Source organism: Podarcis tiliguerta (genome assembly GCF_965153285.1).
Source record: "Podarcis tiliguerta genome assembly, chromosome: 1".
Classification (NCBI taxonomy): Eukaryota; Metazoa; Chordata; class Lepidosauria; order Squamata; family Lacertidae; genus Podarcis; species Podarcis tiliguerta.
In genome coordinates, this window is record NC_139534.1 from 65,774,673 (window position 1) to 65,790,649 (window position 15,977).

Consider the following 15,977-nt stretch of genomic DNA (forward strand, 5'->3'; position numbering starts at 1 on the left):
TCTCAGTTTTGTATAAAACCTGCACTGTTCCAGTCTTGGCAACTCTATGGAATCTATATTATTTGTGTGTATTCTTTGACAACCCACCCCCCATTACAAGTATAGTAACAGTATTCATTAAAATGTAAACATTCAGTATAAATATTTCAGAAGTGCCAGCAATCGTATGTTTTTTAAAGAGGGGTAAAACCTGCCAGGACTTCCCCTGCTACTACCACACACACACACACACACACACACACAGAGAGAGAGAGAGAGAGAGAGTCAATTTACATATAATATCTCCGCACATTTTCCAGGACAATGACAAAAAAGAAGCCTGAAATATTAGAACTGACAACAGAGTATTGCTGACTCGGGATAATATTTATACAACTTTTCCATTTGTTGATGTATAAAAGCTCGTGGTAAAAGAATAGCTTCCACCCACGTTTACCACAGCTGTAATCATTTTAACCATCTGAAAGCTCCTTTTTAATCCCCCCCCCAACACAAAACTACCCTTCTTTCTTCACTGTTTAGGTAGCTCTCTATAAACAATACAACAGACCTGAATACTTTTCTTCTTTCTATGTAAACTGTTATATATATTTTTGTCTTTTATTAGTGCAGTTTGTGCTGAATGTTTATATTAATTAAAGTAGTGAAGAGCATTGCGAATGTACTTTCCACTTTCTTTCAAATACAGCTCAGTGTATGTATTGCATCTGGCTGGATAATTATAATGTTTAATAGGATTTGCAAGGGTCAAGGAGCTGATAATAAACTAAAGTTATAGTAAAGGGCATCAAAATTAAGGACACTAAGATGGTTAGAGGGTCATTTCCAGTTTTGTGAATAAGCTAGTTTTGCTAAATTTCAGGTCATGGTTTCATTATAATAAATTTACCAGCTAAATTCTTGCTGGGGAAATTATGCATGAGCAAGGTATTTTTATTTTTTTTAAGATCAGTAGAAAGGTTATGGCCAAACACAATTCTAGTAATATAACTGAGATTCAAGGATCCACTTTCAGGGTGCCCAAGAGCTTGAGTGTGTCCAGTGGGATTTTTGCCAGTTTTTTCTTTTTAAGCCACAGACTTATCATATCTCAAACTGCTGTTTAAAGTTCCCTTTGTTTCAAAATCAGCTTGCCATATGGTGTTTGAGAAAGACAGGCACAGATTCCACTGGGCTTATGCTAGTAATTCAGTTCTTTTTAAAAAATCAGGTAGTGTTTCTTAATGAAATAACTACCAATGTATACATGAATCAATGGTTTTTGTTCAAATAATAGGTGAAAAACTCGCTAAAGTTTCAAATACACAATCCTGGATTGATTGAAAGAATGAACAAAAAATAATAATACAAAAAACAGTGAAACCTTAATGTAAACGGGGCCAGTTCTCCAACAGTACACTTACAAACATTTTTCAAGCAAAATCTCTTTATAGAATATTAGGGAAATGTCTGAAGACTAAGAATACTGCAGAACTAAGCATTCCACTCACTCTAAAAGTAGATTTCAAATTGTGAGTTGAGGACCCACCGCCCACTTAGAGATAAGTAAGACACAATTACTTTAGGTTAATAGGCTAAAGGCGGCCACAACTTTATTGGTTACAGCATGTGAGTGGTATTGGCTAAAGCATTGCATCAAACAATCTATACATGACTCCACCCCACACAGTGAGGAGTCATTCGAGAGTTAACAACCAGTGGGAGGAGCTTGTTGATGGAAATACAACAGGAAGCTTCCCCTGATGTCACCGGGGGTCGTGTCATGGCCCTAGCCACCAGCAGGGCACCTGACAGGATCCACGACCGTCGGATTCCTTTAACGGAATACCCAACAAGGGGAGCGGTACGTGATGGCCACAACCAGCCCTCCAACACACCACACTGATTCCAATGCCTAACAGCCAATACCTGAAAAGTTGTGACGATTTGCTACGAGGTAGGCGAAAAACCAAGAGGCTGGTGCCAATTTCCCAAATGGATAAAAATTCCTACCAGGCCCCCTGGGCAACCAAGGCAACCAACCAAAGTCCATAGCAAGGTCAAAAGCATAGATATGACCTAAAGGGAGGGTGGGCAGGTGATCCGACAAATTCAGGAAGCGGCCGTTCAAATGTGACTAAACCCCAAGCCAGCCCAGTTAACCTAATAACTCACGCAGGAGACAAATATGGGAACCGGCTTCCGCTCACAACTCCTCCCCTCTAGTAGGAGGAGAGGCTCTCTTAATGTCAACTGAGATGGCTTGCTTGATGCATTGAAAGGTGAACTGTGGCAGAAATGAGCGTTAAGTGGAATTATCCGACAAATAAACTTAGAGCTCACTAATATCTTTTTCTGTGCAGGCTCCCGCTGGAAATCTATGTCAAACCAAGAGAAACAACCTTACTATGAAGAGCAAGCACGGCTAAGTAAAATCCACCTAGAGAAGTATCCTAATTACAAATATAAACCCAGACCAAAACGCACCTGCATTGTCGACGGCAAGAAACTGCGTATTGGAGAATATAAACAACTGATGAGATCTCGAAGGCAGGAGATGAGACAATTTTTTACTGTAGGGTAGGTGGAAGGTTTACGTGTCAAATCCAGCAGTTGCTATATAGTTTTACTTCCTGTGAGATTGGGACTCTTGTTTAAGATTCACTTATTAATCATAGCCCGTGACCCAAATATTTAAACTCTTTTTAGTCTATGGTGGTTCCCTGTCTTTGACAGCCATCTGGTAACCTACCCACAAGACTCCTACAAATCCATTAGCTGGGAACTATTGGCTTTTTCTTCGCTTTTAAACAGGTATCAACCCCACCCCCAACCTTCTCCCTAAAGCTGATAAAGCAAAATAGTGTGAAAATGTCCTTGGAAAAAGTGTAAAACAAAACCCTTCCCTTTAAATTTATTCCATTACCAACTTTTACAAGTAGTTTGCTGCTGCTGAAGCTGGGACTTACTGCACCAAAGTTAAATCTTCCCCTTACAAAGAAGGACATCCATTATTAACATTTCCTGGAATCCAGACTCAGTACACGTGCTGAGTCTCTGGGTATGCAGCTGGGGGCAAGTATGACATACTCCTCACGTATTTTTCAGTTTGTGGCACCATGTTTTTGACTCTGCTGTATTCAGCACTGTCTTTGAATTTCTCGGACTGCAGGGTGGGCGGATCTAACATCTGAGTCCCAGGAATGAAACCATATATATTCATTCAATATATGCATTCAATTAATCTCTTATGTGCCATCTTGGACTTTTAAGCAGCATGCAGTGCTGTGATATATCTTCAGTCTCAGGCCAGACATTCACTAGAACAATTGTCACTCAATAGGTTTATCTCTGCCAGTGTCTTATAAACACACAAACAAAATTGCTGGATGCTTGGTGCCACACACAGGGGTTTCTGGCAATTTAAGAAAGCAGCTTCTCTTGCCAGCCTTTCTAAATTCACAATGTTCTGTTCAGTCCTCTAATCATAATACTATTCTTTTCTTGTGGGCTTCGCAACCAGATAATTGACCTTGACTGCTTGGTTCTGTGCCTTGTTTCTGGCTTGGCATGCAAGACACACGTTGCAGTCAATTATTTTGTGGTATAGCCTGCAGCAGTGTGGGTTTCTGCCCAAATCAGTTTTTGATATCCATAAATATGATGAGGGTTAGATATCTTGAAATATGATGAGGCAATAGGCCTATGTACCTTATCCTGAAACATAGTTGGCTGACTTTAGGCAGCCAAGAAACTATTTGGGAATTGAGTTTCAGATATTCAACCCATCAGCCACACACCCTCTTTTACTTAAGGGCATTGCTACTGTAGCCAGATTATCCAGTGAAAGAGTAAAGCTTATTGAGGGTGAAGAAGGGAATAAGAATGGCTTTGACTAGTGCAGGACAAGGGCAGCAGTGCTTGCACATGGAAATGTATATATGTGCATGTGTGATGATCTGGTATAAGGAGGTGATGCTTTCTGCAGTTAAAGGAGCTGGTACACAAGAACTGAAAGGTAAATGGATCTGAAAGGAAATGATGTGGAAGAGGCAAGGAAGTTTAGTAAGAGCTGGATAAGTGAACATCCAGATTTATGAATCACCATTCTGCACATCTTTTCGCATCATATACCAGTGTTTGAAAAGCATGTTCCAGTGGCAACTTCCTGCTCTCCTAATCAGCCACCACCCAACTATGGCATTTGACGTGGAACTTCTAGACCCGATGAACCAAATTCATTGTGATTTGCCCTGGACCGGTCCAGGAAAGGCATGCTTTCTAGCTGGCGTTTCAGGAGTAGAGATGGGCTGAGCAGCTCAGACATAGCCTGGGAGTTGTGCCCAACAATGACATTGAATAAAGGGGAAAGTTTTCAATTCTGCAACAGAACTTCCCCTCTCTCCCCCAAATCTACTTTGGGGGTTCCCCTCCAAAACAGACTCAGGGGTGCATGTTCAGGAGGCACACAGGGTGATGGGAGGAAGGAGAGAGTTTTCTTTACAAAGTCATTATGTACGCACAAGGACTTTGCTGGAGTCAGTAGACTTTCCCCCTGCAGGTGCCCACCCTCAAGCTCATTCACACTGGTAGGCGGGGCAGGTGATAAAGTTGTGTGTTGTTGGCAGAGCCCTGCTCCCTGTGTGAGGGGCTCTTGAGATTTTTCATTGTGTATTTTTTAAGATACTGTGGAAAACTGTATTATTTGTATCTTAAAAGCCTTCCCAATATTTATTCTTACAAAAAATGCACACGTGTTCTAAATGCTTTTGAACTACTATTTTGAATTAGGCAATAAAACCACACCACTGTGTCAGAAATATATGCAGTAAGCACTTTTATGAGATCTGATGTTAATGTTATTCTATTTGGCGTCTATGTTTCAAAGGATGTAGCATGTAAGAGATTTTCTCCAATGCAGCTGAATTAAGACTCAGTAATTGTGTGCTGTTCCCCAATCCAAATTACTATTTCCAAATTAAACATTTAAGTGGTTTTGTTAAAAAAAAAAGACAGCTATGAATACCACCTCCCACCCCACGGATAACTTATATGGTGCTTAGACAAACCTGAAATACTGTGTAGGCAATTTCCCCCCTGTACTGTACTGTACTAGGAAACTACCCCGCACGTATTCCAGTGTGTTACATGCCAGCAATGCCCTTCTCCTGTTTGCACAGGATAAGTGGTTCATTTCTTGCAAAAGAATAAATAGATATAAATCCAATATTGAAAACAGCAGCATTCACAAACCACCAAGAGAACATTTCTGTCTCTCAGCACTCTACTGCTAACTAATGCCAGTTACCATACCTCAACGAAAAGGCTCCTGTGTGAAACTACAGAACTAGAATTTATTCACAAACTCAGTTTGATTATGACTTGGCTTATCTTTCCCTTTTTGAAATTATTTATCACTAGATGAGGGTGTATTAATTATGTCTCTCCACTGTAATATTGGCTGTTTCAATTGTCTTGTTTTAATGATAGTTACTTTTTAACATATTGTCAGGCATGTAGAAAGGCTTGACTTTATTGCTTTGGGAAGCAGTATAGAAATAATCATCAGTTTTTATTCAGTACTTTGAAGGTTTCCATTTGGAGAGGAAATTTATTATAAATAACTTCTAATCAATAAAATATATACTTAATTATTATCCAGCTTTTTGTTTATTGTTAATTATAATGTGCAAGGAAGCATGTCCTCAATGAAATCAGTATGATTCAGTGTTTTAGGGTTGGGACACAAGAGTCAGAAGCATGGAAGACACTACCAAATTCACTTCCCACAAGATGTAATGCCGGCCACCAACTTGGGGGACTTTAAAAGATTAGACAAATTCAAGGAGCATATTGGGTATTAGTGGTTATATTTAACTCCACTGCAAAGGCATTATGCATCTGGATATCAGTTGCTGGGAAGCTGTAAGTGGGGAGAGCGTTGTTGCGCTCAGGTCCTGCTTAAAGACTTGATGTAGGCATCTAGTTGGACCACTGTGAGAACAGCATGCAGGATTAGATGGGCCTTTAGCCTGAGCCAGCAGTCTGAAAGGTGACTGCTGCACCTTGTCAAAATGACAGACACTCACTTCTTATGCAAACTCAAGGAAATCTTTCCCATGTTTGTCTTTTCCTGCAGGCAACAGCCTCAGATTCCAATCACCACAGGGACGGGTGTGGTCTATCCTGGTGCTATTACTATGGCAACTACTACACCATCGCCTCAGATGACATCTGATTGCTCCAGCACCTCGGCTAGCCCTGAGCCCAGCATCCCTGTCATTCAGAGCACTTACAGCATGAAGACGGACAGCGGGAGCCTTGCTGGAAACGAAATGATTAATGGGGAAGACGAGATGGAAATGTATGAGGACTTTGAGGATGACCCCAAATCAGACTATAGCAGTGAAAATGAAGCCCATGAGGCTGTCACTGCCAACTGAGGATGTCTGCTGAATTAAAGTACTCTGACTTTTTTTTGTTTTTGTTTTGAACAAAAAGTTCTTAAATGAGCCTGCATGCATGTGTGGCTCCTACAGTTACATCTGCAGAATGGTCTTAAATGTTTCTTAATGTGTGACACAGATTGTTCCCTAATTTTCATGAACTTTTTTTAAAATTTAGGTGAAGACATTAAGTATCAGACATTGGGACTTGAAAACTTATACAAATCAATAGCTGTCTTACAAGTCTTTCCTTTTTTGTCTATTTTTTTCTCTCCTCCTGGATGCTGAGAAAAAGGTTTTAAGTTACTGTTTTAAATGGGGGTTTTACATTCTCACTCAGGTATGCTGTGCCAGCCTACAGGTTGTGAATGTGTTTTTATTCTGAATTATTTTAGAAAACAAAAACGAAACAAAAAAAAGTGCAAATTTCCTATCATGAAACAGAACAAGTCCTCATGTGCATCAGTGTGTCTTTGCTCATCTTTTTTAAACAAGGTCTCTAAATTCCATTTTTTTCTCCACATGTATAGCTGACCTTCTGATGTGCCAAACTTTCATAACTTTTTAATCTTAACATTTAAAAAAGTCTTAAGGGAGACACTGTAAAGTCTTAGACAATCCTTTGGCATCTTAAAATATCTATATATCTTTTTAAAAAAGCCTAATTTTTCCAGAAAATGGTAAAGTACTCAGGAATCTGGAGACAGGATATTCTTAAAATAGTGAACATGATTTCCACAATGCACTTGCCCAATTGCTTCTGCCTCTTGATGTACCATCAGTATAAAATATTACGTAAGCACAAAAGAGCGATCACCAGCTACAGACAGGCCTGTCTTAAGAATGTACGGCCAACTCCAAATCCTTTCACTGCCCCTTTGCTTTTAACCCTTACATTCAGTCTTAACTACATTTTATCTTAACAATGTATTCATTCCAGAATGTCAGGGGTCCACATACTGAAAAGAAGAAGAAATTTTAAAGTACTGTTGCGTTTGCATTATTTTCAGTTTGTTGTTGACTTCTTTATAAAATGCCCCTTTCCCCCTAAAAACCTGTGGTTTTCTTAAAATAGCAGGAAACTTAATACTGAAAGGTAACTATATGCTTAAATGGGAGATCATGTTTATATGTGTCGAAAACATTTGGGAAAACACTATGATACAAAGGGATGCAGATGCTTTCAGTATTTGCGTAGTATGCATGTGCTATGTGTCTGTTTTATACTTTTAGGCCAGGAGCCAAAGAAGCACCCAGTTAGTTCCATAAAGCAACAGGGCTTGCGTTTTCTGAACCAAAATTCACCACCTCTTCGCATGAACCAAATTTGAAACTGAGGGAAGTTGTTTCAGAAGCAATTTGTGATGTGACATTGTTATCATGGTGGTTCAAAGGGGAGAAAGTAACAAAAATCCAACTGGGTCTGCATAAGCCCTGAGGCTCCCCTACAGCAGTTCTAAATTATCCCTTACAGGTTCTCTTTACTTTGCATAGTATACAACATCTCACCTAGTCTTTCTCATGAGTTTCAGAATTAAATGCTGTCATAGTTTCAAATACTACATGTTGCCATATCAATAGCCAACCTAAAGGATCCATTTACTATACCCATCTATGATTTTTATACAGGAAAAGCCACACAAATCTTACTATCTCATATAAACTGTGTCACATGCTAGTTTCACAAAACTAAAAAGAGTTCCAAGCTCATCCTATTATTTTGTCATTCACTGACATGGTTTTACTATACATGTGTAGATTTCATATTGTTGCACAAATACATGCCTAACACGCAGAAAACTATCTGGAGGGCTCCAAGTCTTGCCTGACAAACAAGACCAAAAAATAGCTATTTTCCAAGCATAGTATCAATATCAGATCAATATTTGCGAAGTTGTCTCAAGCCTTCAGGTCAAAGATGCTGTAGAAATTATAATTATTTATTTCATTTCTGATATATAATTTTGTTAAATATATAAAGAAGCAAGGGGAGGTGGGAACAAAACATTCCCAAGTTAATAATCTAGGTCTTAATGGAAGTCAGTTTGCCCCCAAATTTTGAATTTGATCAATTTTATGCCCCATGGTCAAGGCCAGAGTCTACTGTTTCAGCTACTTATTCTCCTCATCAGTACTTTCTACTGAAAACTACACCATCTCATAAATATGTATGTTTAGAATCAGGCCACTAATATTGAATCAGACTCTTTCGGAATATTTTGTTTACTTCATTATATCTTTAATATACTCCAGAAATATGGCAATTTTATAGGGGCAAAATATTTGTGTCCTAAGAATAAAGCCAACCATACATATAGTTCATGATGTGGAAGCCACATCAGTCCAGGAACTGAACTAGTTGTGTGCAATTTTCTCTATGCCAGCAAAAACTCAACATGAATGGTCTGTGGTGTTGGACACACAGATATCATTTACTAATCCAGCTGGAGCACTACCATGCAAATGCAGTTACATGCTGCCTATTAATTCTGTGAAGCAGGGTTGTGTTGAGAGTTCCACTTTGTGTAAAGATGCCATGCTTAAGGCTGGAAGAGTAGCCTCATCTCTTACTAGCTTTGCTCAGGGGAAAGAGTGCCAGGATTTCTAAAAACATTTCTGCACCTTCTTTGATGGCCAAACCTGCATGTAATAAAGGTGTGGGCATGAACCTATTCTTCTGAAAACATGGGTTGCAACCCAAACTACAACCTTGCTTATGGAGCAGGGGGTTGGACTGAATGACCCTCAGGATCCCTTCCAACTCTATGACTAGGGCAGATGGGGTTCTTTCCCTTTCCATAGCCAGCAATGTCTAGCGTCTAGCTTACATACAATTAGATTTTTCATTAGATTGTGATAATTATATATATTTTTCACTTCCTTGACTTCAAAGGCTTTTCATTAATAGAACCAACATAATGGCCATGGCTTACAATGCGAGAGCAAATCATTTGTACTTTGCTCCCCCCTGCTAGCACTGAGAGGAAACAAACCATAATCTCTGGCTCGAAACAGAATCCTTTTTTTGGCATTGAGCAGTATATAAATTTAATCATCAATGTTCCTTTGCTTGTGCGGCTGAACTACAGATTTTGTTTTGCTGTGCTTGGAACAAACCAAGAAGTGAAGCCAGTTTGTTGTTGGATTTCCTATCATGGTTTTTTGTTGTTGTTTTTTGAGCTTGGATGTTATTCTAAGGCAGAGATAGTCAGTTTTTCCCATGCAGCACTAGACAGGAGGAAGCCCAGCATGGTTCATTTGTGTACAGTAAACCATGGTTTGTGGCTTACCATGACATACAAACATAACCAATATCAGTGCAGAGTGTTGGCATGCTATCATACAACCTTGCACGACTAGTAAAGAAAACTAATGCCCTGACAGCTTTCAGAAGCAACTGCTGGAGGTAGTCAGCTTTTGCAATATTAAAATAGACAATTTAACCCAGACAAGCAAATAGGGACTGCTATGTTTACAAGATCAAATACAATTCTGACATATAATACTCTCATCAAGCTTTGGCAGCCATTTTTAAATCCAAAATAAACTTATCTTTCTTTACCATTTATTTGAAAAGTGTTCCCATGTCTACAGCTGAAGCAATAAAACTGTTCTAGCCGAGATGTTAAAAGCACTTGCTGTGTCATTAGCTGGTGAGCGTCCTCTTTACCTAATTAAGGTACTAAAAGAAAATCATTTCTTATTAAAATTGTTTGGAAATTTGAAGTGTTCTAATACATGTAGTTTGGAGCGGAGGTACTCATTTTCCCTAAAGAATGACTATTTATTAATTTTCTACAGGTTTCTCCTGTTATAAATCTCTCTCCACCCTACAATTCATTTCTTTTCTCTGCATTTCTTCATGGTTTTTTTGTTGCATAGGTAGAATGCTGTATTGCTAACATTGTATTTTCTGTAATTATTTTTGCACAAAGGCAAACATTTAGTTTAGTGGGTTAATTTCTTTTTATAAATTTTATTACCATGCCAAAATAATATTCTGCAGGCTGGCGGAGAACAAAGGACTGTTCTTTAGGACTGAAACTTGATTTTGCTCATAGTACAAAAACACACACTCACAGATGTTATTTCGTAAGTGTTATAAGCACTGGATATAAATGGTATTTTTTATCACTTCTAACTAATGTGAAACTGTTGTACAAAAACGACATGAACAAAAGTCATCTGTTTCGACTCGTGTGGGCCTGCCTCACAGTTGCCGGATTTGAGTCATTTTTATGTCTTTGTTATTTCATTTATTTATGCAAAATTCTTATATGTATGAATACTTTGTTTTAGCTCCAGCCCTGCATCTGTGTTGATGCTCCAAATCTTAAAGGTGCATTCTTGACAATGAATGGCTCTTCATGAATCAGCAGAGGGTAGAAAGCTACTTTGTTGGTCAGTTTGGGTAAAAAAAAATGTATTTGACTCTGAATAGTGCAGAAACAGTGTATTATATTTATTAGCCAAAATCGGCTCTAAAGTGTCAGTAGAAAATCAAGGAAGGACAATCATATGGAAACAAACATTTATCCCCATTCTTAATTGGAGCTCAAAACAAAGTTTTTGATTAGTCACCATCTCATCTTCGTTTTTTCTTAAAGTGCAAATATAACATAGGAAATAGAATTTTATTTTTTGTTCATGGATACCTAGTGAAGTATAAGTTATGTATTTACTTTGTTCTGTATCAGTGTACATTGGTCCATATTAAATGCTGACAAATCACTGTACCTCATGTAGATGCTGAATTTACACCTGTAGTGCGAGAGCAGTGTTGTGGACCTGTAGCAAGGATGGCAAGTCGCCTCACTTGTGCCCTCCTTCAAATTGGAATCCTGTATTTCATAAACACTTAACCTTTCAAACTATTTCACCTCACAGGGGTGAGGAACCCCTGTGGTCCCTCAAAATTTTGCCAGACTACAACTCCCATGAGCCCCAGCCCTGATGGGAGTTGGATTGCAGTCTCCAGAGGGTCAGAGGTTGCCCACCCCTGCTATGGAATAACAATCCTCATTGTCTTCACTCTCTGGTAGTAGTATCATAGTTATTGGGACTAATAAAATACTAGTCAGAGAGATACAGCCTAATAGTCTGCTCTTCAGCATCAGCAAATTAGTGCATAGGATGTGGAATGTCTATTCCTCTTGGGCAGCACTGCAGCCTATTACTTCAGCCAAGTGAAAGGATGTAAATGACATTTACATTCCCATTTATATAAATGGGGCAAGTTGGTTATAACTGACAAGTCCCACTGAATTTATAAAATGAAACATAACTTTCTCTTGATTGGAGCCATGATGTGACACTGTTGTTGCAGGCTGAAGCAACAGCTAATTCTCTGACACTTTTGCCAATGTAGTTCTATAAAATTTCTCAGAAGTAAACGAAATAGTATAATTCATAATTCAGTATAATTCATAATGGCTTATCTCCTCAAAATATACCACCCAGATATATTTCATTCCCTCCTCCCACGTAATTAGAATTACTGTAAAAAGCAACTGGCTTAAGAACTGGTTTACTTAAGTGCCAGATTTCTAGTTTAGTTTGGGCTCAATTTGCTTCATAATTTGCAGCTTGATTCCAAGCGAATCTGATGGAAGTTCTTAGATTTTGTCTGAAAGCAACCAATGTGAATAGTAAAAAATGTGTCAATGTGAATGACAAACTAAGTAAATAAATACACACATGAACAAATGATGCTCTAGAAGGCCTCTGTAAGCGATGCCAGTTATTAAATACAACACTAAACCGCTTCGGATCTGTGTTTGGTGTGGAATAATATTGGCATGTTTGAAAAAGTAAATAGTTAAATTGACTTGATATTTAACCAATACAAACTAAAGTCTTAATAAAACACAATGTCACAGGGTTTATGTTTATAGAGAGGAAAATAGCTCTGATCAAAGGGCCCATTTCTAAGAAAATAAGTTGTAGCCTTAAACATCTATCCTTATGCTGTGGACAGCAGCTCTCTAGGGGAACAGACAGTCTTCTGCCTTTCCTGCTAACTGAGATGCTAGGGTTTGAACGGGGGACCTTATACATGCAATACATGTGCTTTGTCACTGAGCTGAACCCCCTCCCACAGAAATGTATGAGAGTATCCAGATATGTAGTTTGGGGGAAGCTGTGGGATTGCCAACTGATCCAGAATCAGTGTGCAAGAGGCAGCGTAAAGAGGGGGATGCTATTACAACAGGGGAACAACTTGATAGGTGGGTGCATGTTATGTACAGCAGTAACTTGAAAACAGTGATTGTTTAAACGACTGTGTAAATGAAACAATGATTGTGTAAATGCAAGCATCCCCTAATACAAAGTTAAAGCATGATATCCTACTGTACCTAATGTTGCTCTTCGTCTTATTAAAACCTGACATTTTTTTCTACTTCACTGAAAATAACTTCCCAGTATGAAAACGCTACAACGCTCCAATTCAGGAAAGCACTTAATGCTGGAATCTTCAAGCCACACATTCTGGAGTAGTCCCAATGGAAGCCCATGGTGCTACTTTAGAGAAGGTGGTATGAAGATCTTAGCCTCAGGCACCAGTTTAGCGTAAAGCAACCGAGCCATTCTACCGAAATCCAAAAGAGTTAGGTATATGTTTAAAGCTGAGCAGAATTTTATGTGTCTATCTGGACTGGATCTTCAGTACCAACAACTGCTCTAGAATGCAGCTGGTAGAATGTAATAATAGAGTATTTCATATTTTCAATTTTAAAAAATAGTCTCAGATCCTAGACGTTTGCATGTGTGTTTAAAGACTGAAGTTGGCACTTAAGCATGTCCTGTTTAAAGACTAACATGTGACCTCATTTGATTTTCTTTTACAAAAGGCACTTACTCTTTTTCTCAAACTCTTACTTTCCGCCTCCTCCCCCCCACTGCCCCCCCATTTCCTTTTATTATCAACCATTGTTCTCTGCAGTTCTTGGACAACATGTTTGATATACTGTAATGCCACAGTTCCATGTTAGAATGCAAAACGCAAAACAAAAAATATTTACATAAGCGGGTTGGTATCTTTTTTCTCTATATCCAGATTTATGCTATTAGACTACATACCTTCCCTCTAAATAACTTGTCCAAGATTTAAGTTTTAAGAGCTGACAAAATGATATTCTGAGATAGTTCACTCATTGTTTTCAAAGAGGAGGGTGGGTCTGGGGCATATGTGTGAAAGGAAAATGTTTTCAATTGGTATTTATGGCAATATGAAAGTTATAAAGCAGCTTAGTGACACAGTTTGCTTTATAACTTCTGCTTTCTTCAAAAACCACAAGTGAGGTCCTTGGTGCTCTCAAAAAAGTTTGGGGAATGTGCAAATATTTAACTGTTTCTATGCTGCACATTGCAGACCTGCTCGTGTGCATTCTCCGTATTGTCTTCCTTTGTCATTTGTGTTTTGCTTTCTCAAAAGCACAGGGTTGTTTTTCCTGCCCCCGCCTCCCTTGTACCCTTCATCAGCCTGTAGCAAATTTCCGAATGTTTTAGTATTTCTGTTCCTTCATTATTGTATTTGCCATGTACAAATGTTTTTATTACGTTAAGACAAGCTTATAAGCTGTTACTACATAACTTATCTTACTGTAACTCTTTTCTTTCCTGACATTGTAATTTGTTTGTGATGTATATTGTGAGATTGTATTCTATGTTAATTTAATCAGCACAATTCACTGACATGCTGGACTGACATGCTAGCTGCTGTTTCAAAGTGTAAAGTTTTTGTGTAGAGTTGTTGGGGGACAACTGAGACTCCCTTTGTCAAGGTACTATGCTTTGGTTCCTATAGCAACACTGTGGGTGTGGCTCTTATGATGCTAGGGCTGCTGATTCTACACCCACAAGCATTTTTTTTTTTTTTACTGGCAAGTTTTCCGTGTAGAAATTCTATATACAGTGCAGGTACCTATCTGGGCCCAGGGCTGGTAATTATTTGGGCATGTAGAGAAAAAACAAACAAACCCTAGTGTCTATTGCTGCTTTGAATATGTTTTAAAAGTCTGAAAATGTAAATAGTTTATCAAAATAAATCTTGTACAGTCCAGTGTAAAGTTTTTAAATGAACTTAAAAGGTTGCCATTACATCTCTCTCACACTCTCCTCTTGAAGCAGTTTAAAAAGAAAAGAAAAAAGTTTGCTAAGGATGTTGATTTTTTTAAAGTATCTGTGCTCTTAATTTAAGCGGGGGGGAACGAATCATTCTTAGCTTTGCTTCATAGCATAAACCGATTTCTTGGATTTTGTTGTGCAGTATTGACGTGAGGTAAATTAAATATTAAATAATTTTTCAGTGGTACTTTTAAGAGTCTTCTCCTCTCCTCAGAAATTAATGGAAAAGACAAAACTGAAAAAAGACTGTCTTTATATCGTATATTCTGGTGTATGTTGGCACCTTACCATATTTGAGGGGATTTTTTTCCTTTTTCCTTCCTTTTTTTTTTTTTTTTGCACAAGGTGCTTTCCTGATATGTTAAACATGTCATCATTGGGTGATACCATATGCCATGATAAGGGGTTCTGACCCCTCAGGGGAGTGTCTATAAGACTGCCTATTTATGCTCATTTACCTCAAGACTGTCCTCTCTACCCTTAATCTATTCACCATCACTCCATCTTTTGTACTGCTGTTGACACTTACAGATTAAAGATAAATTTTGTTTTATGATATGTGTGTGGCTTTTTCTGTGCAGCCTATTCTGTTCTTTCTATACGTAACAGTCCGCTTCAGATCCCAAGGAGCTGCTTGTGAGAAAAGGCCCTGCAGATCAAGTGACCAATTCCTTCTGAGCAGGCTCACCTCCCTTCGTGCTCATTGTCAGTCTACTTATTGCTTTCTCATGTCACATCAGCAGTTTGGTTTTTGAACTTTGGCTCGATAAGCTCAAGTCGTAGTGTGTGATGTGTAAGCAGGAAAGGCTTGTAAAGTAACCCTGTATGAGATGGGTATTTTGAAATACCAAATAGGAATGGAACAGAATAAAAGTTATCTCTTTGTCACCCCCTTCATTTTCATTTCTCTTACAGCCTCATTAAACAAACTAACTGAACCAGAAAATATGAGCAAAGTAACACCATATTGCCTTTGCCCAAACAGTATAACCCCTATATAATATTTTTATTAGCAGTTCTTAGTGTCCTCATGGGAGAACAATGAAGTACATTCAGGTGTCTCATAATAATAGTAGACAATTCTGACAGGAGATTTTAGCCTACTTCCTCCAGTTATTTTCTGAGACCAAGTGTAGGAGGGACAATCATGATGATTGTCTAAAATGATATAACACAACTGACACACCTACTTAAATAAAAAGCCCAAGGTCAAAACACAGTTATTACATGGTTAATCGTTATCATTTGTTTATTTATTTAAATTATTTATACCAGTTTTTCATCATCAAAGATGCCCCCAAAGCAGCTTGCAACCATCTGATCAACCATATTTTAAGCAACTACTAACATCCAAACTAAAAAGCTCAAAACCATGAAGGCATCAGAACAATAACCACTCCATTCTCAAAAGAAAAACTGCATGCA

At 38.4% G+C, this 15,977-nt stretch overlaps 2 protein-coding genes across 64 annotated transcripts in view; one reads left to right on the top strand and one right to left on the bottom strand.

Annotated features, from left to right (window-relative positions):
• The window catches only part of SOX6 (SRY-box transcription factor 6), a 438,207-nt gene extending 423,102 nt beyond the window's left edge, over positions 1 to 15,105 (top strand). For all 50 annotated transcript variants that reach the window (XM_083403078.1, XM_083403070.1, XM_083403100.1 and 47 more), the window contains 2 exons: positions 2,343 to 2,559; positions 6,119 to 15,105. In XM_083403078.1, coding sequence (XP_083259204.1) covers positions 2,343 to 2,559; positions 6,119 to 6,422 — 521 coding nt within the window. In that variant the 3' untranslated portion in view covers positions 6,423 to 15,105. The remainder of the gene's footprint in view (positions 1 to 2,342; positions 2,560 to 6,118) is intronic.
• The window catches only part of LOC310664225 (uncharacterized protein), a 170,504-nt gene that overhangs the window by 59,232 nt on the left and 95,295 nt on the right, over positions 1 to 15,977 (bottom strand). For 4 of the 14 annotated variants that reach the window (XR_014504817.1, XR_014504819.1, XR_014504820.1 and 1 more), the window contains exon 7: positions 2,949 to 3,036. The exons of 9 other annotated variants lie outside the window; for them this stretch is intronic. The gene's annotated coding sequence lies outside the window, so the exon portion shown is untranslated. Of the gene's footprint in view, positions 1 to 2,909; positions 3,037 to 15,977 lie in introns of all 14 variants that reach the window. One more of the 14 variants, XR_014504823.1, reaches the window with a different exon arrangement.